The sequence below is a fragment of the Acipenser ruthenus genome, chromosome 24 (assembly GCF_902713425.1).
Source record: "Acipenser ruthenus chromosome 24, fAciRut3.2 maternal haplotype, whole genome shotgun sequence".
In the NCBI taxonomy this organism is placed as follows: Eukaryota; Metazoa; Chordata; class Actinopteri; order Acipenseriformes; family Acipenseridae; genus Acipenser; species Acipenser ruthenus.
Window position 1 is genome coordinate 22,783,639 of NC_081212.1, and position 27,491 is coordinate 22,811,129.

The following is a 27,491-nucleotide window of genomic DNA, read 5'->3' on the forward strand; positions in this document are numbered from 1 at the left end:
ATTTAAGTAAATATATTATGTAATGCAAATCTTGTACCACCATACTATAACCATATTCAAACATTTGTAAATCGTCTACAACTAAGCCTCTGTAACAAATGTAGCCATTTTAGAAGTCTGTCCATCTGATCATTATAATGTCTTACATACAGCCATAATGTTCTGAAACACAATACAGCTTGCCTGTAAGAATTTATTCTTGGGGTTCATTTAACCTTTACCATAATTTAGTGTGGTCGGCAGTAAAATGTAATATTTTACAAAAACATTTCTTGGTCATACTGTATTGCAGTTCATTTGCTGACACACATTTACTTAGTACCTTAATAATACTCTTGGGTATATTTAATTTCCCCTAACCTGAATTGAATAGCAATAAAAGATATACTAGATCATTCATGGGAAGCTGACACACCAAATAGCTCAGGTACTTTTAACCATAGACCGAGGGTTTATAAGAATATAGTGATCTTCCTGTCAGCCTTCTCTTTCAGGTATAAACTATGTTTACCATGTCCAAAATTAAGATTATTTTTTATCCATAGCAGAGAGAATTATAATACAACTCTAAACAAAGGAACTTTTATCTACAGCTCTTTATTTGGAATTGCTTCCAGATTTTGTGAAAATAAAACCTGATGTTATAATGCCTAAAACACAAAGCAAGCAAAAGAACATTTTATTTTAAGTAAAAGCTTGTTGGTAAAACTCTATCCCTTTCTGCTATTGCAACCATCAACATCACACCATTTTTTATTTGAGAAACTTGGTTAACACTGCCTGAAAATGCCCCATTGAACTACTTGTAATAAGTTTCCTGGCGATTAGAGGGTGCTTTGAAAAGTGAGAACCAACTCCAAACCTTTAATAAACAGTCACTAATGGTTTAATGAATACCAAACCATTTCATCCATCGACACAGGCTTAGTAAAGCATTTGCATGCACATGGTACATCCTCCATCCTTTAATGAACTGCCTCACACAAGCAGTGCAGTGTTTCATAAAAATGTACTGTGTGCAATACATCGTCTTTGTCACATTTCAGCAGCAAGGCAAAGGGGCCTGTGGCACAGCTGGAGGTCTTCCACAAGCAAAACAAATCACCAACAGAATTGTAATGAATAATTTGTTCTTATTGTTGCCTCAGGACAAACTTAATTACCTATTGTAGAAGAGCCTTTATTTACTTAAAGTAAAAACTCCTCAGGCACAGTGGAATAACAATTTCATTTTATGTTTTATACCATGAGAAATGTATTTTTGGTTTGCTTGTAATGAAACTTACCAAACGGTTCTCATCAAAAACTTCAAAGAGCAGTCTATGCTGCCGGGGATGGACCTGAGGAAAAACAAAGGAATTGGTAAACACTTTGGATGCCATTGTCCCTTTAATAGCATTACAATCTTTGCACTGTATCAAATATATCAAAGCATTGGAAAAAAATGTATAAAGATTGGGTGCGGTTTTCAGGATATACATATCAATATTGTTCCAATGGGCCAAGTCTAAAAAGCAGTTTTGTCAGGATAAAGGAAGCTGCACATTTTCCTGTAAACAAGAGATCAATGGACGTGATCATTTCTGGTTTTACAGTACTGTGTTTTTGCTTTGTCAGAAACCTGTCTTGTAGGGGTGCTTTGTCAATCGTATGTCAGTTAGTTTATTATTATAGCTTTATTAACATGTTTGCCTATTGCTTTTCTCTTACTTATTCAGTTCATTTCATTTGTTGATGCACGTGCATCACAGCATAAGTAATAAATACCTTTGTATTTATTGACTGATATCATGATTGGCCTTGGCATATTGTGTCTGACAGTCAACTCTGTCTTAGAGAACACTTCAGCTAAGAGAGCACTTCGCTTGCTTCCCAAGGGGTGTTCTCTTATCCATGAGACCTTGCTGCACACTTGACAGCTTTGATATGTTACATGCTTTATAAATAGTACATACTGTGGGTTACAGTATGTGTAAAATACCGACAATGATAATGACACACATTTTTTCAAAGTGGAATAACTTTTGTTTCATAAACCCCAATGATCTGATCAGCCTCTAATATTTTAGCTTATGGCTTAGGAAAATACATTACTGTTACTGTACAGAAACTACACAGGCCTTGCGTTTAAATGGTAACTTGCCATCTGTATTTTCACACAACGCAGGACCCATCACTTCTATTAATTTTCATTATTGAGATATGTTGCAATATATTGGAGGTATTGTAGAAGGAAAAATGCAAGGTGAAAAAAAAGATTGGCATCCAAATGTTAACAAACGGGGTTTAGTGTCTTTTCATGTCCAAGTGATGTCCTTATTGACAAAAAGATACTGTAGGCAGGTGCATATATTGAGGTTAAGTAGGGATGGTGGACAATTCCCGACATTGACTGTAATGTTGGATATTAGCGTACATCACTTGGCAACTTTATATTAAAATGCTCAACCAAGTGTATTATACATGGGGCACATGATACCCAGGATGAGATTTTACAGTGACACATCTTTCAAAGTGGAAAAAGTTTTCTGTAAACTTTATGTTTTTTGTGAAAGTGCTCCCCAGCCAACAAAGCAATTTATCCCTACCCCCATCCCCACCAAATAATAAACAACTGTAGAAGCAGCCCAATGCCAAACACATTGTTATGCAAAACAGGGCAGCACTTTTCCATTTCAAAACATTGAACTAATCACAGGTCTGACAGATGGTGTAGCAATAGGTTTTAAAACAGAATTCTCACCACACATCCCAACAGCATTTTGTAGAACATGTGATAAACTAAGGAGAAAAAACAAGTTTGTATTCTTTTATTTTCCTTTTTTTAACTTAAAAAGCCCAGCTGAATCTCAGGGAAGGAGGAAAGAATGAAAGGAAAGCTAAAAGCACTCTGGCCTAATGATAGCTTCCTTATGCTATGCAACTAAAAAAGGTCAATGACAGCTTGATGGTATTAAGCTACAGCATTTACAAATGACATATGCGACAACCTCTGTTCTCTTTAATAAATCATTTAATATCAATCTGAAAGTAGGAAAAATCATCCTGTACATTTCTGACAGGTACACTAAAACAGCTGACTGATGAAATGGCACAAGCAGAAGGAATTATCAATGTTAAAGCAGTAATATTTGATACAACTGTTACCCAGGGACTACAGTACTGCTCCCCAAACCGATAGGTGTCTAAAACCAAACCCTCAACATACATGTACAAGGTCAATACATTCTCATTCAGAGTTAGGCTTTAGCATGCCAAAAAAAGCACATTAACTTAATTGAGATCGCAGCATTAAACTGGCTAGGGCTGCATATTATTCTAGAGGTATAACTTTCATCGTCAGGGAAACTAGAAATACTGTCTTACTCACTACCAGTTTTTTATAGAATATATGATAAAAAAAAAATGACACCTAAGGGCACTAAAACAACCTGACCCTCAAGTGCATCAGGAATATGCAGACATTTTAAAATGTACAGCTAAGCTGTTTGATATGGCTAGATTTGAGTTTTACTGATTTTCTTAAACATCTACGTAGAAGAACAGGAAAGCACTCACTCTGACAAAGACTGGTATATTAAGTCATGAGTGCCTTTGATAAAACAAAAATGACTTCCCTACTGAAAAGGGATTGTGAGGGCTGTCACAGTCTCTTACAGCATGTTTACTGAGACATTTACCATTCTAGTGCAGCAAGTTCAAAGTATTGATAATGTAATGCAAGTAACGGTGTAAGTAAGCAGTTCCCATGTTGGGAGCAGGGGGGCCAGAAGGGAGGATTCAAACTGCAACCGGAGATACCCACTTCAATAAAGAGATGGGTCCTGTATTTTACGCTAGGCGACTCCAGACTTGTTAATGGGGCCATTATCCACTTCCACACATTAGTGGTGATTATATCCTGTTGCTTATCTGAACGATTAGGCAGCAACTCTCACAGAATTCACAGATCCCCTGGCAATCTCAGTGTTGTATAATGGTGAATGCAACATGCATTTATGTTAGTGGTTATACTCGATCATGAGGATTTATTTGAGTAGCTGGAGATGAATAAATGTCACAGTGTACAGGCACAGGGACAGTGTGACCTAGCTGTTGGCGTTAAGTATTATAAGAGCTAGTGAGGTTTCAAATGTCTGCCCTCTGCTTTACACTTAACTTCTCATGTCCAACTCTGTTTATCTACAGAGCAAGTTGAACTGGTAATTAATTACATATTTTCTATTCTTTTAATGGTTTTAATGGTTTCACTCCACCGTTTACATTTTAATATTGCTTTCACTTTGATGTATGTAGGCTAATCTTCAGATTTTCCTGAACCACTTAAAACAACCACCAACACCAAAGCCACTTCCAACAAACACAGAAATTTAAAACCTTTGCATATCTATTTTTATCTGAGACGCCCGGCTACCTTACTGCAAGGCTGTCAGTTTGAGCCAACCTATATAACTCTCAAAAGGTCCTAGCTACATTTATTTTGATAGGACTCCAAATTATACAATGAAAAGCAGCACACTTCAATACCACATTCGCAAACAGACATTTCTAGATTTAAAAGTATCATAAATATACTTAGAGCAGCGCTGAACGTATCCGTTAGTTTGAGCTCAAGGATATTATATCATATGAAAAAAAAATCGAAGTGTGAAGCATTGTTCAACACACAGCCATATTTTACTTTTTACTTCAATGTGTCTTTTTTTCTGTATAACAGCTTTGGAAAATTATTACCTGTAATGGGATCATTTGTTTTCAAATAAAAGCATAAAGATATTTAAATTGAAAAACAATAAACCAGATTTTAAAAACTTTGTAAAGCTTTCAATATGCTGTTGGGAACAAAAGTTATGGACAAATAAATCCCATGCGATTACCCAGCTGTTTCCCTTGCTTTACGGATCTGTGGATAAACAGACGACACCTCCTACAAGTTAGAAACAAGACTTAAAGAAAAGATACAAAACCAATTAAAATGTGCTTATGGTACTTTCTCTTTGTAATGGATCTTTTAATCCCCAAAAAACGTGTCCGTTGTTATTAATGAAAAGCTTGGTTGTGCTTGACTGCTTTGTTTTCCTATTTCCCATTTCTGCCTTGATGAAAGCAGCAGAAATACAGCTGCATGTCATTATTTTAACAACCACAGTTTGCAAAAACAACCACGACCCTGATACTGTGGGGATCCACAAAACAGTATACTGTCACGTTAATAAATGTGACTTGCATCAAAATCAAGTCAATGCAACCAGTTGACAATTAGGAAAACACTATGTTGCCAGTATTGAGAGAACATTGCTGTAGTTCGTAACACAATGAATGATGTGAAACTCAAGCAACACAGAACAGATGGAGAGTACATAACATGAAAACTTCTGTTCAATACTACAAATCAAGCAAAATAGCCTATGCAATGAACTTAAGTTAAAAATCTAACGGCTGTAGTTTAGCAGTTGTAACACTTATGGTCACAGTTGTAATCCGGCTGGCAACCAGTCAAAAAAAAGTTTCTCTTTCTAGCATCCCAGTGTATTTTTTCAGAAAATATGGTTAATCGAATCTTAAATATATATTTTCCATGGATATAATCAACTTGGAATTATCAATCATAAAGGAGGAGTGGGTGTCTGGGAGTAGCAATACAAACCCTTGTACAGAATTGCAGTTTTTTGTCCTGACTTGTATATTAGTCTAGTCTAGTTTCCTGATGGGTAGCAAGCTCAGGAAATAAGGCAGCAAGACATTTTCACCATGTCTCAATAGGCATTGGCAGGTTAAAGTCAGGGAAATCATGAGGGGCCAATGGCTATGAAAAACAAAATGTTTCTAATTGAACTCAAACCTGATAAATACTGATAAACTTTTGTGTTGATTAGTTTACTGTTAGTTCTTGAGATATAGTATTTCTGTTTTTATACTTTTTTTATTTTTATTTTGTACATTTAAGTTTAAAGTAATGTAGTCAGCAATGCTATTTGTTGCCTAGCTGGCAAAAGATGTGTTACAATTGCTGTTCAAGCATGTCAGCTACCATAGGACCTTTCCTCTCTCATGTGACATAGCGTGACCCAGAACCCTGAATAAGAACCAGTGCTGAAGCACAGACGTGCACTCAAGACAGCATAACACAAAACAGAAACTGCACTTTCTGGACACGTTCAAAATGTGGATCCAAAAGTAAAGAATAAACAGCTTGTAAACTTAATTGAAGAGCTTCTGCATGCAGGCAAGCCAAGTTTTGCTAGTTTTGGAACAGGTTTCTTTTCTGTTTTCAGAAAGAAAGTGGTTCCAACTTTGCTGCTATGGTGTATTGTATATATATCTATATATATATAGATATATATATATATATATATATATATATATATATATATATATATATATATATATATATATATATGTGGAAATAAAAACTGTAAAGCAGTTTGTAGAATACTTACTCTAAAGTAAAACTCCTCGTTCCACTTAGGGTCCAGTGTCTAAGAAAAACATTTTATTATTTTGTTTTGACGAAGGAAAGAAAAACAAAACAACATCATATACAATTCTTAAATGAAGATACAAGGCCCGACTTTAAACTGACAAGTTTGGTAATTTTTTTCTTTAAAAAAAAAATAGATGTGAATGCATAGGAGAAAGAGTTCAGTATTGGGAAATGCCTTTACAGCAGGGGAGTAGCACTATTTTGCTATATAGGCCAATAGCTTTCCTATATGGCGAGAGATCACTTCAATCTAACTTGTACACCAGGTTACTTGCACAATGTATAAAAACTGAATTTTAGGGGTATTTAGATCTGCCATTGTTTACTAAAATAGATGCCTGTATGTTACAATAATTATGTATGGCCTAAAAGACAAAAGTTACTCACCTTTTTTATAGTTTTGGTTTGGATACTGGTGAGTTCCCCATTTACAGGATCATACAAAGAAACTCTTGTATAAGGATCACTGTGGAAAAAAAAAAGTGCCATCAAGAAGACATTACCTAAATGTGGGGGGGGGGGATGATTACTGGAAAGTTAAGTTCTCAATCTGGAGTATTAATAGACTGCGCAGCTATGCAGTCTGCAGGCTAATCAGTCATAGGCAGCTGGCCTTGTACAACATGTATGTAAAGCAGTAAACAAGATTTACAGAATTACCAAGTTGAACAACTGCAAAAGACAATAACTCCAGCTAATCGCATTGGTTTAATTTAATTAGGTGCTCTAAATAGCATATAGAGAAACTGTCTTCCTATGGCCCTGGTCTGAATTTAGCAATTACAGAAATACTTTGAAATGTAAAAAGTTTCTTATTAAGATGAACAGTTAATTTACATTGTATCACCATGTTTCCAATGTTTCTATTATTCCATGCATATTTTTCATTTTATTTTAGGCTTGAACTATTAAAACAACACCACTGCCTCAAAACATCCCCACCATGGGTATAGATTAGATTTGTCATTATCATGAAAACTTAGATTACCACAGCCCATATCCACACAATGTCAAAATAGAAGTGTGACATAGGCTGACAGAACGACCAATTGGTCATAGTATTTACCCCATTTTATTTAGTTATACCTACGTCTTGACAAATGCTGGCATGAATAGAGATACTGTGCAATGAATGTACTACATTCAAGAACACTTAAACAGCACCACCTACAGGTAACAGAATAATATGCACAGTAATTAAATAACAGCCCCTAACACACTGTAAGACATATCCAGCTCTCAAGACATGGAAACATTGCATTAATTGCATTAATCTAATTTACTAAAAGTTATTAGATACATTTGAAATATATGTCTGGGGTGGATAAATAGCCCAAGGAGTGGTTAAAGCTATCTGAAAGTGGTACTGTAAAAAAATGAAAATAAAAAAATAACAGCATCAATAATGTATGAGGGAATTATAACATGCTATGCCAATAACATACTGTACAACTTTAAATATTTTAGGCTGAAAGGTACTGTAGTTCACTTCTTGTGACAAATTGCCCTTGCAAAGTCGCATCGGATCTGGGCCAATGGTTTCCAATATAATCTTTCAATAATTCAGCCAGACAGCTTCGTAAAGTTCCTACTTTTGATATCATCACAATGATCATCACACTCCATCATCCTGCTGTGTTTGAAATGACAGAGCTAACCCCGTTTAGTAAATAAAGCTCTATGACTTAAAGCTAAGCTTGTCTACTTGATAAAACACTGTGTTTAAGTGGGACTTATGCACTGAAGACACCAGCGTGGTGTTCTGTGGCAGGCAATCTCCAATGCTGGCAAATCGTCTCTGGTATGCAGTTTTCACTACTAGTATTCATCCTACTACTTATTCCATTTATGTTACCTTCTATGGGTAGTATAATATAGAGTGCAGCTACCAAATCTTTTGGCTTGAAAATCTCTGGCCTAGCCTTTATTTAATATTCAGCACCATTTAGATAGTACAAGGTCACAAATTACCAGCCAAAGCTGAAATATTCAAGCAACAGAATCCTGATTAGTGGGTATAACCGTCTTGCAGTTGACTACACCTGAAACACAAGAGGACATGCCTAGGCAAACTAACAAAACAGTTCATCTGCTTGAACTCATAACGAGCACATTTTAAAAACATGTTTAATTACTGCTGAGAGAGGGGATAACATAAAGAATGCAAATGAAGGCTACCTGGCACCCAAAATATCTTTCTTCGCAAGGCCAATTCCAGCAATAACCTTAACTCGAAGTACTCTGGATTCATCCTGTAATTATAAAATACATTTTAAAAAGGACATAAAGTTTGTGATGACAACATTTGTACTGTAAAACTCTGCAAACATGAAATACACATCTCAAATGGAGTTGTGAGGTCTTTATAACACTGAGAACAAAATATGGCTGCCAAATTAGTTCAGAAAGTATATATTATATTTGTGATTGTTACACGCAGAAGCACATTTAATCACACAGCCTCGTTGGTAGCGCTGTATTTAAAAACATTACAAACCTTGCTATTTGCATGGCTAAGAGAGAGCACGCCCCCTTCTGCAACATTCTTTATCTTGCGTCACAGTTTTCGGATCTTTTTATTGTAAGTTTAAAACGCTTTATAATACTGTATACATACTGTATGAAACAAACCATAAAGAAGCCAGTACATCTTCCTAGTACATTAATAAATACTACTGTATTTTTATAACACGCATGTACAAATGTACACACCCTGGTTGTGTACATTTCTTCATCGCCCCAATGCAGTGTTTTTCCACTCTCCTCACATGACTAACCTTTCGCCTGTGTGCTTACCTGTCAAGTTTCATACACTACATCCATTACAGTAACTGATTTAGTTGAAATATGTGTCGGACACAGCAATGTTTACTTTAGCTCTGAACTGCCCCGATTTCCGTTGTGTTAACCATTTCCCAACACCCTAGACTTATTTTACTTCTAATGTTTTTTTTTAAAAAGCAAATAGCAACAACTATGTAATATTACCTCTAATACCTACTGTTAAGAAACCACATTTACATTATATTTTGAAACTAAAATATGAATACATTTTCTACAGCTTTGACCATAACAAAACCAGCAACCTGTGTCGTACGGTATGGGTAAGTTATTATTATTATTGTAATAGCCATAAAGATAAAATAAAAAAAGAAAGTAGTAGATCTGCAATAAATGAATCCCAAAGTCCAATTTCTGAATTCACCGTTATGAAAGTTATACAAATGTACAACACATTTTTACCTCGTCCGTTGGCAGACCACGCACTTCAGGAATTAAAGCCATAATCCCTCTCGATTCAATAACAATATATACTGTACATGAAACAGTACAAATCAGAATGAAAAGGCGTCAAAACCACAATGTTGAACGTGTATCCCCTGCTCTCAGGTAATAAGAAAACACTCCGCGGCGCTGTCCGGTACGTGTGTTACGTTACGTTTTGTTTCACTCCTTCCTTCCTCCCGCTGCGTACTTTGGAATGATAATTTCCGCTCTACTGTAATCTGCACTTCCTCATTCCTGTCTGCCGTGTCACTCACTCCCCGCCCACATTCTTTTGTCAGCAGGATTTCTCCTGCAAGATGCATAATTGCACTTTCTGGTTAAGTGGGGTTTCCCATATTAAAAACGTTTCTTTATTAAGGGATTTGACCGCGTAACATAAATGCACGGTACTGGGCAGATGGCGGGTCAAGGGTGGATGTCGGTTTGTGTTGGAAGTGGGGTTGCCCCCTGTCCCACTTTTCATGGATCGTCCCGGGAATTCAATATGCCTTCCCGGGACACGAAATGCCACCGCCTTAAATTGAGCACGAGTTATATAAATCAGGATACAATATTACTGCAAAAGACGCACACTATGAATTGGTTGTCATTACTACAGTAGTAATATCATGAATGTTTCCTATTGCAGGAATACAGAATTTGTGAAGAGTTTAAACTTTTCTTCTGTTCCGTGGTCAATACCAGACAGGAAGAGGATGGTAGCAAAGTGGACGTTAATAATATTAGGACAATGACTTTAACGGTTTGGCACAGTATTGGTTTGTGAATACTGGCATGTAGTTGAAACAGCTGAACATGTTCTTATCCTGTGAAGAAGATAGTCCTAAACAAAATGGTAACAAAGCATTCCAGGGAGTTTAATTTACTACATACCATTGTCTAAACCCCAGTAGAATTATTATGTTTTGTTATTGATGCCTTTTCCCCCATTTATTTTAGGAATAGGCCAAATATGGTACATACAGTAGTTATCTTTTTCGTGTGGCCCCACAGCAGAAATACTATATAACCACATGTAATACCTGTTAATAACATGACATGGGCAGGAGTAATGTAATTCCTAAAGGACATCCATTGAAAAACCATAATAGACACATCAGGTAGTGATTAGATGTGACAAGCAAATTGAACACATGAATAATAAAAAAAACAGTTACAGTTAAGAGTAACTGAAAAAAAATTCAAATAAAAATGCACCAACTACTGAAAAGATTGCGTGTCCATTTTAATATTGTTATGTGTGAAAGTACAGCCAAAATAAAGTGTTCCTGAGTGAGTGAGCAAGCTGCTATCTGTTTCCTTTCATTGTTAAGTAATGTCAAAGCAGGGAACATCAGTGGCATGCACTGACAACCTGAACAGGCTTAGTCCAGTCAGGACATGAGGGACAATATGTTATTTTCTCAACATGTTGTCTCTTTCACACTTTTCCTTATATAAAAAAAAATCTACCATAGCAAAAAGTAAGGCATATTAATAAAAACAACAAAGCAGGGTAAACTGTAGTAAATGCATAGTATAACCATGGCAAAACTGCAAAAATACTGTGCAAAAATGTGGTACATTTTTATAAGGGTTACTTTATATATAAAAAACAGACCTTATTAAATTCAATAACACATTGGGGTGTTATTCTTATATTCTTTTCAATGGGATGAATTACCAGTCTGATGTTTCAGTTTAACCTTTGCACTTGTGAAGGTCTTTGGAACAAGAAGTGTCTGACTGGTATCGTATGGAAAGCTTTGTCAGCACATCACCATTGGAAACCCGAGGTAAGCAATACTAAAGTAGAAAGAAAAACACACCAGTCTATAATAAACACACATCTATTTTTAATGCTACGCAAGCCAATGAGAATAAGCCGTACATAATCAAGTGCAGCCTTTACACACTCACAGCCAAGAAAAGCACCCAAGGATTCTGCTGCCGTGAAGTGGTGGCATTGTTGTCCTTGAAGAAGCATTTGCCTCAAAACTGTGCTTCGTTTTTTACATTATTGCCATTATTATAGCATTTTCAGACCATAAAAGTTGTTACCATGCAGTTGAAAGGCACAGCTGAAAACCCCATTCTGATCTGAGACAGGACCTACAGGTGGAGTCACGTCCAGACTCAATTGGCTGAGCAATTCAGGGCTGCAGTTCTAAATGACAAATGATTGCTGTAGAAAACAACTGAAACACTCTGTATTCAGTTCATACCGAAAGCAAGTACTACAAGTCTCTAGATCATGTTTCAATTGTCAAATTGTTTCAATATCTGAACTCAAAAAGTAAACTTTTAAGTTTAAACACTAAATAAATAAAATACTGCATATCAATAAGGCTGTTATTTGGATTTGAACTATACAGTGTGTATGTATATATATATATATATATATATATATATATATATATATATTATATATATATTATATATATATATATATAAATTAACTTATAAGCGTAATACAAAACAATGTAAACTGTGACGGCAGGCAAATATATAGAAATGGGGCTGTGGAATTAAATATCAACATTGAGGAGTAGAATTGTAACAGAAATGAATAAACACGTTTTTAGAAATACCAAGTCAACCTCATCATAGATGAGTAATTGCAGCACTTTTTTGCAGACTAGAACTGCTACTGTGTAATTTGATAGTAGGTTGTCTATTCTGAATTTGCTAGGTAAGCTGGTTGCTATTCAGAACCTTTCAAACCCTCATGCATTGGCAAAATAATTAACTGGATGATACACTGTAAAACACAGGCTGTTAGTTATTATTATTATTATTATTATTATTATTATTATTATTATTATTATTATTATTATTATTATTATTTCTTAGCAGATGCCCTTATCCAGGGCGACTTACAATCGTAAGCAAATACATTAAGTGTTACCATACAAGTAATACAATACCCACCTTTTAATTGTGTCTGTGAAACTGTCAGACATAAGCCTAAACCGGAGGTAGAAATATTTCTTGAATTTGGTCAGTGACAGATTAGAGCCATTTGGTTTCTTATCCATATCTTCAAAACAATCACATTCAAAAGACAAAACTATAAGAAAAGTGGTTTTGCAAAAGCTGCATCTCAGAGAAAACTATTTACTCATGTTCTTCTTATCTTCCTGGGCTGTACTTGGCTTACACAGGATGTTTTTCTGCTTGACTCCAACCCAAAATAGACATTCACAGACACATTATCACTGGAATGTTGCTGTGAGATATTCAAGAAGCATTTTGATACTGACCTGTTGGGTCGGGGGGGCGACAGCACCTGCCTTTTCTCATTTCTAACACAAACTCATCCCTGCTGTTTACAACGGCCTACTCCACCAGTGAATATACAAAAACAGCACAGCAGGACAAGATCAATGGGTTTTCCAATTTTTTTCTAAATTTCCCCATTTAAATTAACATGCTTCTGGAATGCTTGACAGACATAACTGGACAATTATGTATAGTAATTTTCATATTCTTGCATCCCAGCAATTTACAAATAAAATATTATACACTACATATTATATTTTAAAACATTAAAAAAAACACACACAAGACCACAAATTGTAAAAAAAGTTTATTGGTTTTTAAAACCATTTAGAAAACTTCAACATCTGTGAGCACTTTCAATTAAAAAAAGAAAAAAAAAATTGCTGAAATGCTATTGCAACATTATCAAACTACTGTACGTCCAACAGTACAACAACAACAACAACAACAACACTAGGAAGAGTTTATTGTGCTACACTAAATGAAAGTCAGTACAGGGAGATCATACTGGTGCAGTGAAGATATACAGCGAGGGGTACATGTGTCTACTGGATTAGCTTCTTGTGCATCCCAAGAAGAGAAACTAGTTCCTTCTTTATAAAAAGTCCAAAATTCAGTGCTTACTTCAATGGTTTTGAAAAAAATAGAACAAAACTTTGTCGCACAAAAAGATGCAAAAAAATTATTATACTTCAAATAAAAATAAAAACAGAACAAAAATGAAAAAAAACTGAACACACTCAACAAGTACTAACTTGAATTAGTAAACATCAAACAACGTAAATAACTTGTTATGTGAATAACTAAGCCGGTCTGGTTAACGGAGCACCAGTCTTCATTACAGCAAAGAAAGTGGTTACAATGTATACTGTACAATAGCGTTCAATAGACATGCACACTTGTGATCACGTATCAACATGGTGAAGCAAAACGTTTTTGTTTTTAAATCCTGCTGTATATTCTCGTGTAAGAGAATGAGTAAAAGAATGATCTCATTGAGATCAATGCACATTGCTACATAAGACAAATCTGTCATTTTTTGGATGACATTTTACCTTTTTTTTTTTCTTTTTTTACTTCTCATATTGAAGTTCTTTATAAAAAATATTTTTTGCAGGCTTTAACTGTTGCATTTATCCCAAAAGAGGTGCCAAACCTTAGGTTCTTTAGAAGTTTAGTGCAATAATATGAACCTCAGAAAGCCTGCTGAACTTTGAACTAAACCATTTTTTTTCCAGTGTCTGCTGCAAACGTCTGGGGACACAAAACATCTTATAATACCTCAGAATACTACACTTTTGTCAATAAGCATGCTATTGTTCCAACTCCAAATTAAGTACACATCTTTAAACAACAAAGACATTTAGAACAGGACGGGAAACTGAACATACATTATTGTCTGTACAATACTATGGGTTAAAAATAAACTAATTTGTTAGAATATTCAACTTGCTACAGATCCAAATGATCAGTATAATTTAAATGTTGCATATTAGCTAGTATGGCCAGTGTGTCTCAGTTTAGTAGAGATACTGCCTACATATTTGATGAAAATCAGTAACGAAATGAATGATAAAAATAATGTCCCAATTCAATCATATCTAGCAACATCCATTTTCTCAGACCTTTTTATTAATCTTTCAATGTTTTTAGTTAAAGATACGCGCTCCAGCTTTAAAAACGAAAGATTGCTTCCTTAACAGTTTTGCTATTTCAATACCATTTTATAGATATTTACTTTCATATTTCACAGCAAAATCTCTCTTTAAAATTGGTCTCGTCGACTGGGCAAGCACTAGATAAGCCTGGATTCAAACAAGTTAGATATCAAGTCGAAATATGATGATTTCTCTTTGGTATGGGTGTAAAACAGACTCACTAAAATAGTTTTTCTGTATTGCCATACAGAAAAAAAACAAAATTGAATTGTGTAATAAATATACAATATATTTCAATGGATCCATTAAAGCTGTCAAGCTCTGCAACAATGCAGTAGTTGACAGACACACCTTCAGACAGAGGTAATGAGTTAAAATCCCCTGAATAATCAGCACCAGCCTCCATTCTAGTGCAATGCAGGGCTGGCTTGTTACCTGCCTGAAGGATAGGTTAAAAAATTTAACTGAGATCCAGTTAGCTGTCCAGGCCTATACACTCTGCTATACATGAACATGCATCGCTAGCTCCTAAAATGCCATGCAGCACAGTCTATAAACAGAGAGCAATGCCTATTGTTCCATACAAAGCCACATCATTGTTTTGAGTTTTTATTCTGTTTTATATTCACCCTCCCCTTATCTCGATCACTTCATTTCTTTAACATTTTAAGCAAACAGAAAATAAGAGTCCTAAGTTTCAACTGAGCCTTTGGGCAGTACTTATCCAAAGACCTGAAATTCAGTTTGCTTAATTCGGTCAAATGTATTGTTTTAAATACTTTTAATTTCTGACTAAAATGGACAATAAATAACTTTTTTTGTTTGTTTTTTAAAAAAAGGTATAGTTTGATCCTATCTAGCTTTTCCCAGCCAGCATTATAATAAAATGAAAATGTTTCAACTTCCCTTGCATTAAAATGTATGGTATATTAATTAATACACTTAGTCCTGTATTAAATATGTCAGACTAAGCAGATACCTATATCTTAAGAAAATAAAAAAAAATGTGTTAGACCTATATTGGCACAAATATTTCGCCAGGATGTTTCTGTTGCTCACAAGAACTATACTACAAAAATCTGCTGTACAGGACATAAACCACATTACGAGGATATAGAAGACTTAGATAAAGGTTATAATAAAGAAACACACACCTCTTACTGTTCAAAGGCTGTGTTATCTCCTCCTGCTTAAAATGTGATCTGAACAAATCCTGTTCTAGGATTCAAAAGCTGCCCTATAACTTTGTAATCCATAAAAGGCTGCATTGTATGTTACATTTAGAATGCTGGTCTTACAATTTCAAAATCATAATCAGAAGACTCAGAGAGATACCAACATTCTCTCCAATACATATAGTCTACTTTTTGTCCCTCATTTCAAATGTTCCCAAAAATAAAGAATATAGAAGGTACTTATTTCCTGGATAAATACATAAACCAGTACTTGTTTATAATCTAATTAATGACCACATTCCCATTATTTGTCTTGAATTTGGTTATTATTATTATTATTTTTTTTACTTGAAAGCAGTTTGAAAAACAGTTTAAGCCTACACACCTGATAATAACGTTCATCGTGTATCTTCAACTGAACAGTTTATTTTCTAGAGGGGTGTGTGTATTTATCAGATTTGTTTAAATAGTAGGAGTTTATCATTCTATTGAAATAGGTAACAGCAATCATTTACACTTTTTCTAACTGCTTTGCAGTTCTTAATATATTGTGGCGCAGCAAACCTTTTGATAAATAACGTACTTTAGGAGCAATTGTTTCTGTTAAGGCTGGCACTTCTCACTGGACAAATGTGATGTGTCCAGATTCTGATACAGTGTGCTATACAACTTTCACGTGAATAATTACAAAAAAAAACAACAAGAAAGAAAAACATTAACCCAACATTTCAACTGTAGGCTGGTCCTTGCTTTCCAACCAGTCAAAACCGGTCGAGTTCACAGATTCGCTGCAAATCTGTTGGAAAAGCGGATCATTTTTCAGTTCCTCCAGTGTAGAATCTTCATATTGTCCCTGCTGCTGATTCGGGTCAAACAGTAGATTTGTGTCCAAAGTGTTCAGATCGTTGATGCTGCTTGAAAGTTCAGAGTTCAACCTGATATCGCTGGGAAAATCTGATACCACGGCGTTGAGTTCTGACGCCACCTGGCCCACAAGCTGCGAGCTGGGGTTCAGGCCGTCATCTCCTAACAGGTCCTTAACGGTGTTGAAATCTAGCTGCTGTTGATTCTGTTGCTGCAGCAGCTGCTGCTGTTGTTGCTGTTGCTGTTGCTGCTGCTGCTGCTGCTGTTGCTGTTGCTGTTGTTCTCCAATATCTGATTGTGCTTGGGTCTCCCCAGAAGAAAAGCTGATCTGGTCAGTTCTGCTGTTTTTCACGAGGTAACTTGGCTTCTGGAATTCATATACCGAAGGACTGGAATTGATCTGGACCTGGTGGTTGGCACTAGGGAAGCTGGGAGTGGTTTCCAGGATCTGTGTGAGATTCATCCTGGCCGTATAATTGGAGGGCATGTTATTGATGCCCAGGCCCCTTACTGCGTCATCACTGTCTGAGTCCATCTTGCTCAGCAGCACGTTGGTGATCTTCTTGTTGTTGCCCTGTTTCTGCATGGGTGGGACTGCCGTCAGCATCATCACATTTAACGGAACCGATTGACTCCTCTGAGCCATGTTGTTGGCACTGCCATCCGAATGGCTGTTTGTGAGTATGTTGAGAATTTCTGGAGTCACAGGGCTGCTGAAAGGGTTGACGCTGGATCTGGGGAGATTGGAGACAGGGTAGGCGGTGCTGCCACTTAGGTTTCGCTGGCGATGGACAGCAGGGCTAACGCTGCGGCAGCGGAAGTTGTTGCTTGTAGAGGAGTTTGTCCCTTTGTTGTCCAGGGGAGCAGGAACTGCAAAACCTTCCTGTTTGCTGAGGTTAGACATGGAAGCCACCTGGGGCTGGACTGGAGAGATGGGCGTCAAGCGGCCAAAGTGTGCGTCATGATGCCTGGTCTGTGTCTGATATGACTGCCCAGGTATGGCGAAGGCATGCGGCTTTCTGAACTGGTCATCCAGTAGATCCTGATAGCTGGGGAGAATTCCGATGCCATTGTTCGAAATGGCAGTGTTTCCCACCACACTGTTGTACCCGTTGTTCATCCATTCCAGCTTGGCCTTGTCTGGGTGGGTGGCCATGGGCCTCTGCATGGGCTTGACAGGGCTACTCGAGACAATGCTGGCATCATGGTAGGCTATGCTGGAGTTTATGGGTGTGAAAGCAAAGGGGTTCCTGCATTCCACTGGGCTGGGGGGCACGCTGCTGCTGCAGTTGGAGTGTGGTGTGCCAATGGGGGTGTGCCGGCTGCTCCCTAAAGCGCTGTCCACAGGGGTCGTCTGGGCCATTCGTGAGCAGGGGCTTTCCCGGGATAACCCCTGACCTCCTCCCATCATTTCCGAGGTGGGTGTCGGGGTCGGGGTAGGTGTGGGGGTTGGGGTAGCAGTAGGAGTGTGGATCGGAGTGCTGCTGCTGTGGGCCGAGTGGTAGAAGGGGTTGCCCGTTAGGTGAGATGACATGATTGCCCCCTGGGGAACGGTCGACTGACCCTGCAGTGATATCCCCAAACAATTGCTGTAAGAATTATTGTTCAGATTCATTTGCTCTTCCATTAATACTAGTTCTTCAACAATACTGTCCTGTGTGATATCATCATCAAAAGGAAAATAGTTGTCATTCGGCTGTGATGCTACAAAATCAACCATATCTGGATGCAGGGATAACTGATTGGAAGGCTGTCCCTGGATCAGTGCTTGTTGCTGGTCTACCACTGGAACCTGAAGGGGCTTGTGGCTCTGTAGCTGAGGGGTGTAATCCTGTTGTGGGACTCCAAGCTGCACTGACTCCCACATGGATTTCTGCAAGTCGTTAACCCCAGAGTTTTCCAGCATGCCCGTGTTAAGAGGAACAACAGGAGGATTACCTGTGATATGCTGCAATGTCTGATCAGAACCGATCTCTGGGCCTGCACCTGTATCCATGCTGGATGGAGTTCCGTCACTTTTAACTCTGATGTCTTGTGAAGACTGAGGTTTTACTACAGTCAGAAAGCCGCTGGAATATACAGCTTGAGTGTCAGACGGCATTTGAGCTAAGATTCGTGTTGGGACTGTTGAATTGAGTTTCACAGTAACTTTTCCAGGAGTAGGTGCTGGTGCACAGTCAGTTTTGACTGGCAGGGTTGCTTTTGTAACTTTCTTCACTGCAGCGCTGAGGCCCGCTTTTTGACTTTCCAGACTGATGGTAGATTGCTGGGACGTAAAGACTTTCTTGATAGGTGGGGCCTGGGATTCAGACGCCAAACTTGTGGAGCGCTTCCGTGGGCTCTTGGAACCGGCCAAGCTTTCCTTGGGAGAACTTGCAGCATTGCCATTGGATGATAAAGTCATGCTGGTGTTTGGATTGGAGATTGCAATAAAGAAAGTGCTTGGATTATTATTGCCTACAGTGGAGGCCACCACAGTGCTGTCCAAAAGGGACTTTGCATCGCCTTTGGTCCTTGTCTCTTCAGGTCTCGTCTCACCACCTCCTCCTGGGGATCCCTTGGCCTGAGTGGTGGGGTCGCTGATGGCTCTAAGCTTCAGGCAACCCCCTCCCTGACCACCAGAGGCCTCCTGAGTCCCAGCCAGCCTTTCTGTGCCGAGAGCTTGGCTTTCATCAGTTATGGCTTCAGGCTCCATTTTGATCTCAATGGTAGGCGTGGTCGCCACACTGTTGGACCTTGCTACAGGAGACTGGAGAGAGACCACAGAACCATGTCTGATCTGCAGGCCTGTCCTTGGCTCCTCTGCTGCCCCTGTCCCATTGTTGCCGGCAGAAGCAGGCCTGAGGGCAGTGCTGCTGTTGCTGGGTGTCAAGGATATTGCTGTCATTTTCACCACGTTCACTGAGCTCACATGAGGCGTAGGCACAACAGTCTTGATGGGGCTGTTGGTGATGAGGACAGTGGTGGGCGAACGCAGGGTGAGGGCGCTGGTGGCACAAGGTTTGGGCAGTATTTGCGGATAGCGATGCCGCGCTGAGCGATCTATTGGGCTGGCAGGGATGTTTTGAGGTGTCTTGGGCGACTGCTTCACAGAATGCATGTGCTGAGCAACCACTTGAAAGTTTACAGGAAGGACTTTGCCTTCAGGTGTGCCAACAGGGCTGGGCGAGGTCACCAGCTGTCTGTTTCTTTGTACCTAAACACATAAATAAAGAAGGTGTTTAGAAACTAAAAGGTCAGCACTGGCTATTCAAATTATAATGTACAGTTTGTAATGTTTCCAAGATTGTATTTATTTTTACTGTTACCGGGGCGAAGAGGGCAGATTAATTTGAATATTTAGTCCTCAAAAGTATACACAAACACCTTAAAAATAATTTAACAAATTCAAAAAGTTTACAAAAAAGGCCAATAACAATTTACTCACACTCATTCACGAAATACACAGCATAACATGTTTATACAAAGCAAAGAACTAGAGGCATTCCATTTCATTTTTCTTATACTATAACAGAAGAATTCAAATGCTTTGTGAAGTCTTCTTTTATACAAAAATGCAACCTTAACGCTATTTCAGAGTCACTGGCATGGACGAAATCAGAGGTTAGATAAAATACTAAAACCACTATTCATTATCCTGTCCGAACTCAGTCAGACTTATGTTTGGTATGAACTGGCACTAATAGCAAGTCGCTCTAAAGCTAAATCCCATACATTTAACCAAATACAGTAAGTGAATACAGTGCATGTCTACAGTACCGTAACAGGGCTGGAGACTGCTGCCACGACAATCCCAATGGTAGGCTGAGGGGAGAGCAGTGCAGGGCTCCCACGATGAATGCAGGGGACTGGCCCTGGCGTCCCCCCATCCACCCTCCTCCCATGGGCTTCTCCTGGAAGGGGGGAGTGCAGTTTCTGCTCCTGCTGCTTCTTCTGAATCTTGCGCTGCAGCTGCTGTTTGGCATCCACAGAGGGCGAGGGCAGAGTATTTACTTGGGGTTGGAACGAATTGGTTTCAGCTGTTGGCACGAACGCTGATGTCTGCGTTGGTGTCTTCATACCTAAATGAATTGAATGTTCCCGGTTAATAAATGGAAAGTCCCCAGCTAGTGCAATGTGTGGCTCAGAGGCACTAAAGGTGCCCTGTAGTTTGGTGCACTAAAGCCGCACACTTCTGATGTAATACAATTTCCTGCAAGGAAACACTCGCAGTCAAGTACGTAGGGTTTTTTCATAAATTAAACTTATTTCAGAAAAAGCTAACTTGTTTTAGAAAATTCTGGTTGTGAAAGCTATTATACATACATGCCGGTATTTCATAACAAAATGAAAGATAACCAGAACGGCAGACGAGTACAATAAATCACCACTAGATGGCAACCTTTCCTTTTACTCACTGCCATTCCCAGCTTTACCAAGCAAGCTAGTTAGTTAATTCCCTGCTGGACAAGTACAAAGACATCCTTGTAAGCTTGCACCTTAATGGGAATGTTTACCTCAACTTAACGTTAACATTTGTTTCTTTGTTTATTTGAACTACTAACAATCCAAGCTGCCTCAATTTGCTTTTTAAAAGCCAAAGATTGACAAAGAAAATAATAAAACTGTCTTCCTGTTGTTACTCTGTTGTGGAGGGTGTTGCTTGGTTGCTTGTGATCTAAACACACTTCTTATGTAACCATAGAATGGATAGGCTGGGAACAGACTTACTGTTCCTTTTGCAGCCACTATCTGACCTTGCCAGTTTAAAAGAGAAAGCTGGGTTCATTTGAGTCATCGCATGATGACAGCATGAATCATGTAACTAACTAAAATGATATTTCTGCGAAATGAACAAATAGGATAGAATGTATTTAAGATTATTTTTTTATATTAGATTTTGTTAGCTAACTGCAAGAATCAAGGATATTTTATTGCTATAAAAATGCAACTGCTGTTGGCATTCAAGATCTATAAAGACTTCAGGGTTAACAGGCTAACTTTGTAACATGGTGTATGGCTAAAGTATAGAGAGAAGCAAAACTTGCCCTATGGTACACAAATACAATGCAAATAGATTGAGACAAGTACAGAAATGTGCGTGCACTCTTCAGGGTTGGGGTCAATTCCAATTTTGAATTGGAATTGATGAAAAGGGAATGGGGATTGGAAATTGATTTTAAAAAGGAATTTGAAATGGAATTGGAATGAAAAAAATGGAATGGACTGAACCCTGGTACTCTTTCTCATACACACTGCACACATCTGTAGAATCTGTCCAGTCTTACCTGTAGGTGCACCAGTCATTACAGTGAGTGCTGCCATTGATTTGGTACCAATGTAATGGCTGTTGAGAAGGAAGCGTGCCAGGTCCTCGACCGCATCGAACTGGCGGCTCAACACCTTCTGTGCCCACTCACAGACCAGGTCGCAGGCAGCTGACCGGACCTCCTCCTCTGCACTCTGCAGCTGCCCCGAGGACTCCATCCCTTCAGGCTGCAAAACACAGCCCTTTACTCAACACCCACATGGACACAGAAACCACGCCTTCTTAGTAACCTCCTACCTGCAGGTCACTGCCATCTGATGTACATGCAGGCTGGGATTCAGAGAGCAAGGTTTCTGTAATGGGATTGATATCAAACTTGCGTATAAGACACTCATTTGTCACGCTCCAGTGGACACATGGGTTTGTTAAAATTCAAGACGGAAACAAATCTTAGCTAGTCCTGATGGTTCTGAAGACCTGGATTTAAACACATCACCAGTGGAGCATTATTTTAACACTATTATCTAAAAGGTATTATATTTCCATCTTCTTAGTACAAGCAATATTATCACTATTTTCCCTTTTTCTTCTGTGGAATATCTTTTGGTTCTTTTATAATATTTTAATGACTTACAGCAATGAGTTATAGTTAAAAAAAAAACTTTAAATTGTCCAACTGCAATGAGACCCACAGCAATGGTACCAGGAGGCAGCAGGTTATCTATTATGTTGCATGTTCTGAATTTTCAAGATTCTTGAAAAGGGGAACCAGTAATCATGTTATAAAAGCTAATATTGCATCAGGACTTTCTATCTTTCTTTCTATCAAACCTACTGCACTTCACTTACCCCATCTCCGGTTTTATGAAAGTCCAGATTGGGCAAAGAAGGCATGTGGACAAACGCCTTCTTCCTCAGTCCACTGTAGCAGTACGTGATAAAGGAGTTAAGGTTCAGAACAACAAACGATTACATGGATTCATTTACTACCATCATTTTTAAACAAAGAAAAAAAAACATAACAGGTAGGCACTTTATAAAGCTGCCAGACTGAGCTGCAAGTATCCGGCAGTCTGCCTCAAAGGTACTAGTGTGGTTTAAAATGAACACCCCATGAAACACAGAGCCAAGGTTCAGTGACCGGGCATCGCAGGGGTATCCCAGTGCCATGGACATCTGTGCTGGGACAGGCTTCTGAAATGCCAAAAGGGCTAAAGCCTTCAGTGCTGATTAGTATTCATTGATAATATTAATTTGAAATCTTACAGGAATCCTTATTGTTCTGCCATTCGGGCCACACATTTCCAAATTATCCAAGTATGTAAGTGACATACATACACCCCAATCATGGCTGTAGATACAAGATTACTGCCAGATCACCAATGCCTACTCACTGTATGTACAAAATAATAAGGGACCATGCTTATTTTCAGCAAAACCAGACAGCGATTCCCATGTTATGGTTGTCATATATCGCAATTAATAGGTGAGCCAATAAGGTGTCAGTACAATGATATATTTACACTATTGTGAATACTGCAACTTTTCGGAACCAATATCTATGCCAGTTTTATAACAGTGTAGCGATCATTAGTTAAACATGTCCTCAATGTGCACTATTGGATGTGAAGGCGTCATGGGGTAAGCATCAGACACTAGTTCCCGCTACACTTTGCCTTTGGGGGAAGTCACACATCAGAGAACGACCGGTTCAAGACAGAGGGCAATGGTCTCACGCAAAGTGAAATCCAAGTTAATTATGCTTGATCCTGTGTTCTTAAGCTCAGTAAATTCATGACATGGTAAAATGTGTCCCTGTAATTCAAGGTTGAAAACTCAAATCTAGCACCAGATATCTCTGTCCTCAACTCCGCTACACTTCAGCACCTGCGACTCTAAAATGAAAACTTTTATCCAATTTCAGTTCACCACACTTTAGTCAAAATGCCATGCGTAATAAAGGAGAGAAGGTGTGACTTCCTTGGTGTCATGAAGGGACAGTCCTGACAAATAAGAGGCCCCTAAACAAATCCTGTCCATGTACTTCATGATAACATGATCATACTCATTAACAGTTAATGTTGTATGTGTCTTCTCAATAAAAATAGACTGCAACCTGAACATTAAAAGTGGGTTTGATTTACACTAGAAGTCATATTGGATTTCAGTTGCTATTGCAACCAGTTAAACAAACATGACCTATTTTAGTATGTTATGTATGTGTGTGTGTTTGTGTTTGTGCGTATGTGCGTGTATATATATCAATTTACATAGTATATCTTTCTCTATCTGTTTCTGGAAAAAAACAGATTCATTTTCTCAGTTTCTGACAACAGAACCAACTTTTTACGTTTCAACTCATCCTACTCTATTCCGGTCATCGTAACCTGTGCATATTAGCTTTTTGTTTTTAATAAGGGGTCAGTGTGACTGAGCTAATGACAGGGTAAAGAGTTCAGGAGACCCAAACATCAAACTTGTGGTGCTCACAACCATTTTGGTGGATAAACAATGGCTGGATTTCCTAATTGCCACAGTATTCCCGAGTTGTATCGCGGCTTTGGCTCATTTCATTTCAGTTCTATATTTAGTGGCTACTTGAACTACAACAACAGATGTTCTGCAACCAAGTACAGAGTGGAATTCTGAATCAGTTCCAGGGAAGGATATTTGGATTTGCCTCTCATGCCCAGACGACGAGCCTTCATGTTCGGAAAAACATTTTTCATGATCTTTCCAAAGTCAGCTGCACTCAATGGATGGTAGCCGAGATTGTCACAATAGCTCCTAAAAATGAAAAACAAAAAACGCTGTTATTTTCCATAGAACTTTATAGCACGAGATTTCTCTAAAACTAAAACATAACCACAAACAGCCTAAAGACAATCTTGGCACAGCTTGTGCAGAAATAACATACATAAAAAGATGACTGACACTTTCAGTAGACACCAACGTCCAAGACTACAATTATAGAACAGTTTGTCATCACATTAAACTGTATTACAACTAAAATGTGTCCCTGCAACAGTGAAACAAGTAATGTGACTATTGGTGCCGTTACCAATTGCTTTTAAAGACTTTACTCACACTCATAAACAATTACACCTGCAAATTAATGCAAGGTGTAGAAATCTAAACTGAATTCTTCAGCAGTGCTAACATGGCCTTAACTTGCCAAGTGTCATGACACATGCAGGGCAATTTTAAGGCTGGCGAAAACTCTGCGCTATGGCCTTAATGCATTCGCAAATGCTTGATCCATGACCCCCTATGTCTCCTAAATGTTTTTCCAGAAACAGAAAACAGTTTGAATTAAAAGAATTTGACCCTGATGCTCCCAACGTAACCCTGGGGTCCAAGGTTGATATCTTAGTGATGCCTTAATTAAAGAGTGGATTCCATTAGCAAATTAAACTGTTTGGACTGGGTCCCCGAGTGGCTCCTCCAGTTAAAGCGCTGCCACTGGGAGTGCAGGATGAGTCACACAGCTTGGACGGCGCCAGTTCACGTCCAGGCTGTGCAAAGAGGCCGAACGTTGCTGGGGACCCTGAAGCACATTCAGAGTGGATAAGAGGCAGGGCTGGTCTCTGTTCTCAGGGATCGGTAGCCCGCCCACCTCTGCTCTGGATTGCTTGACGTAAAAGCAATTCTGGCTTTAGGCTTGTGAGATTGGAGGATGCTCACACGCCCTCAGAATGTCTATGCTGTGTTGGGACTCGCTGCTGTGAGGAGAACAAACATAATTGGGGAAAAATAATAATTGGTATCTCTAAAAATTTTAAAAAATTAAAAAATAAAATAAAAAATTATGGTAAGCTGTTTGTCCTGGGGGAGAGGGTCTGGTTTTTCTATGGCTGGTTATGACGGAACTAGAAGAATTGTAGTGAACTAGCTGCTACAGTGATTTAGTACAATAGATTTTTAAATCTATTAAGTTAATAAGTGGTCCAAAAATCCATTTGGACACGCAACCAAGAGACTCAAAAGTGAAACGTGAAGCTATCTTTAAAAGGTAGAGATCCCGTCGTCGTGTATTTGGTTACTGTATGTAGCAGCACTTACTTGTATTCATCATAGACTTCTTGCTTGGGGAGAGAAGTTTCTGGGTGTTCCTCTAGGTGATTTCGGATCCAGTTAAACGCATGCATTTGCTGAGTGCGGCTGGATGACATGGAGCTCTGATCACTGGAGCCAAAAGAGAATTGGAAAGCATTAGCAAAAAATATATTTGAGACAGCCAGCAAAGGTGCCCACAAAACAAGAGTCAAAATCTTACCTTTTGTCATTGCCACTGTTGGGACCAGAAGGCAACTTAAGGTAGAGGTAGAGTTTTTCGATGTCTGTAAACTTCTCAACATCTTGCTGTAAAAGACACGAGTAGGAAAGAGCATGAACAAAGCGAACAGCGCAATTTCTAATCCAAGATTAACAGCCAAAATTGCATTCAAATAGGACGGAATTTTCCTACAAGTTTTGTTAATAGTACCTATGTAATTGATCAAATCTTTTGCCTTATCAATAAATATCAAACTGCAAAACAGGCGTACCATTCAAGATGTCTCAATAAAAGGCCCATGAAGGTCTGTACAAGAAATGTGCCTCCTAGTTTCAGATATTAACTTTGCAGCCAGCTTGCCTACACTGGTTTATCACTGCTGCCCATATTCCATATATCAGTGGCAAGCCTGCACATGTCTCTGAGAGATTTGCAAAGAAGCAACAGAGATCCACACCATGGAAACATGATTGCCATAAAAATGTGTTTCAACAGATGAAGCAATCGCTCTCTCAAATAATTAAACATGGCCATCAATTTCTACTTGAGATACTAAAACTGTCATCAGAAAAATGAGGGTAGAGTTAACATTTAGATTACAGTACTGCTTAAGTGAATAAAAAAAACAAACATTTTGCTTTGGGGCTATTGCTGTGTAGCACTGTAAGTAATAAGAGACTATGATACCTACAAAGTGTAGCTTAAACCAGAACTAATTGAGAGTGAGTGTGAGAGAGAGTGTGCGCGCCTGAAAAGGGGAGATAAAAAAATAGTGCTTTGTTATTTGCCCAACTTTACAAGAAGTTTTTGGGATACCAAATTGAGAAAATAACCAGCATATAGCAATTAGATCAATTCCTGGTGTTAGTATGAGTTTAATAAGACACACCTGAGCTTGTTACCTATACACCGTGGCTAATCAAGCTCATAGTAAAACCTGGAATGGGTAAAACTGCTATGCAATAGGAGTGAGTGTTATTTCCATTCCTGATATGGAGCAGTGACTAAAAAGAACTCAGTATGGAATAGAACTTTATATCAAGAGTGAACAGCGAGAGCATCTAATGTAGCCCCACGACGCCAAAACTGATGCCAGCATACAAGCCACCCCAGTTCCAGATGGAAACACTGTATTTCTAAGGCACTGCAAGACAGGAAAGTCTCGCTGGCAAGACTTGCTGAAATAAACCATTGTTTACATGGACTGCAGAGAATAACCCAGCAGGAACTTTTGACA

General features: G+C 38.4%; 2 protein-coding genes across 2 annotated transcripts in view; both read right to left on the minus strand.

The window, feature by feature from the left end:
• LOC117429609 (E3 ubiquitin-protein ligase NEDD4-like) overlaps positions 1 to 9,964 on the minus strand; it is a 33,278-nt gene extending 23,314 nt beyond the window's left edge. The window contains exons 1-5 of the mRNA XM_058998753.1: positions 9,728 to 9,964; positions 8,663 to 8,736; positions 6,872 to 6,950; positions 6,441 to 6,479; positions 1,287 to 1,340 (exon numbers count right to left, since the gene is read on the minus strand). Coding sequence (XP_058854736.1) covers positions 1,287 to 1,340; positions 6,441 to 6,479; positions 6,872 to 6,950; positions 8,663 to 8,736; positions 9,728 to 9,769 — 288 coding nt within the window. The 5' untranslated portion in view covers positions 9,770 to 9,964. The remainder of the gene's footprint in view (positions 1 to 1,286; positions 1,341 to 6,440; positions 6,480 to 6,871; positions 6,951 to 8,662; positions 8,737 to 9,727) is intronic.
• A 3,361-nt stretch (positions 9,965 to 13,325) lies between these two features.
• The window catches only part of LOC131700579 (DNA-binding protein RFX7-like), a 37,363-nt gene continuing 23,197 nt past the window's right edge, over positions 13,326 to 27,491 (minus strand). The window contains exons 3-9 of the mRNA XM_058998754.1: positions 26,255 to 26,340; positions 26,041 to 26,163; positions 24,649 to 24,765; positions 22,828 to 22,912; positions 21,998 to 22,205; positions 20,490 to 20,791; positions 13,326 to 19,926 (exon numbers count right to left, since the gene is read on the minus strand). Of these exons, the coding sequence (XP_058854737.1) occupies positions 16,582 to 19,926; positions 20,490 to 20,791; positions 21,998 to 22,205; positions 22,828 to 22,912; positions 24,649 to 24,765; positions 26,041 to 26,163; positions 26,255 to 26,340 (4,266 nt within the window). The 3' untranslated portion in view covers positions 13,326 to 16,581. The remainder of the gene's footprint in view (positions 19,927 to 20,489; positions 20,792 to 21,997; positions 22,206 to 22,827; positions 22,913 to 24,648; positions 24,766 to 26,040; positions 26,164 to 26,254; positions 26,341 to 27,491) is intronic.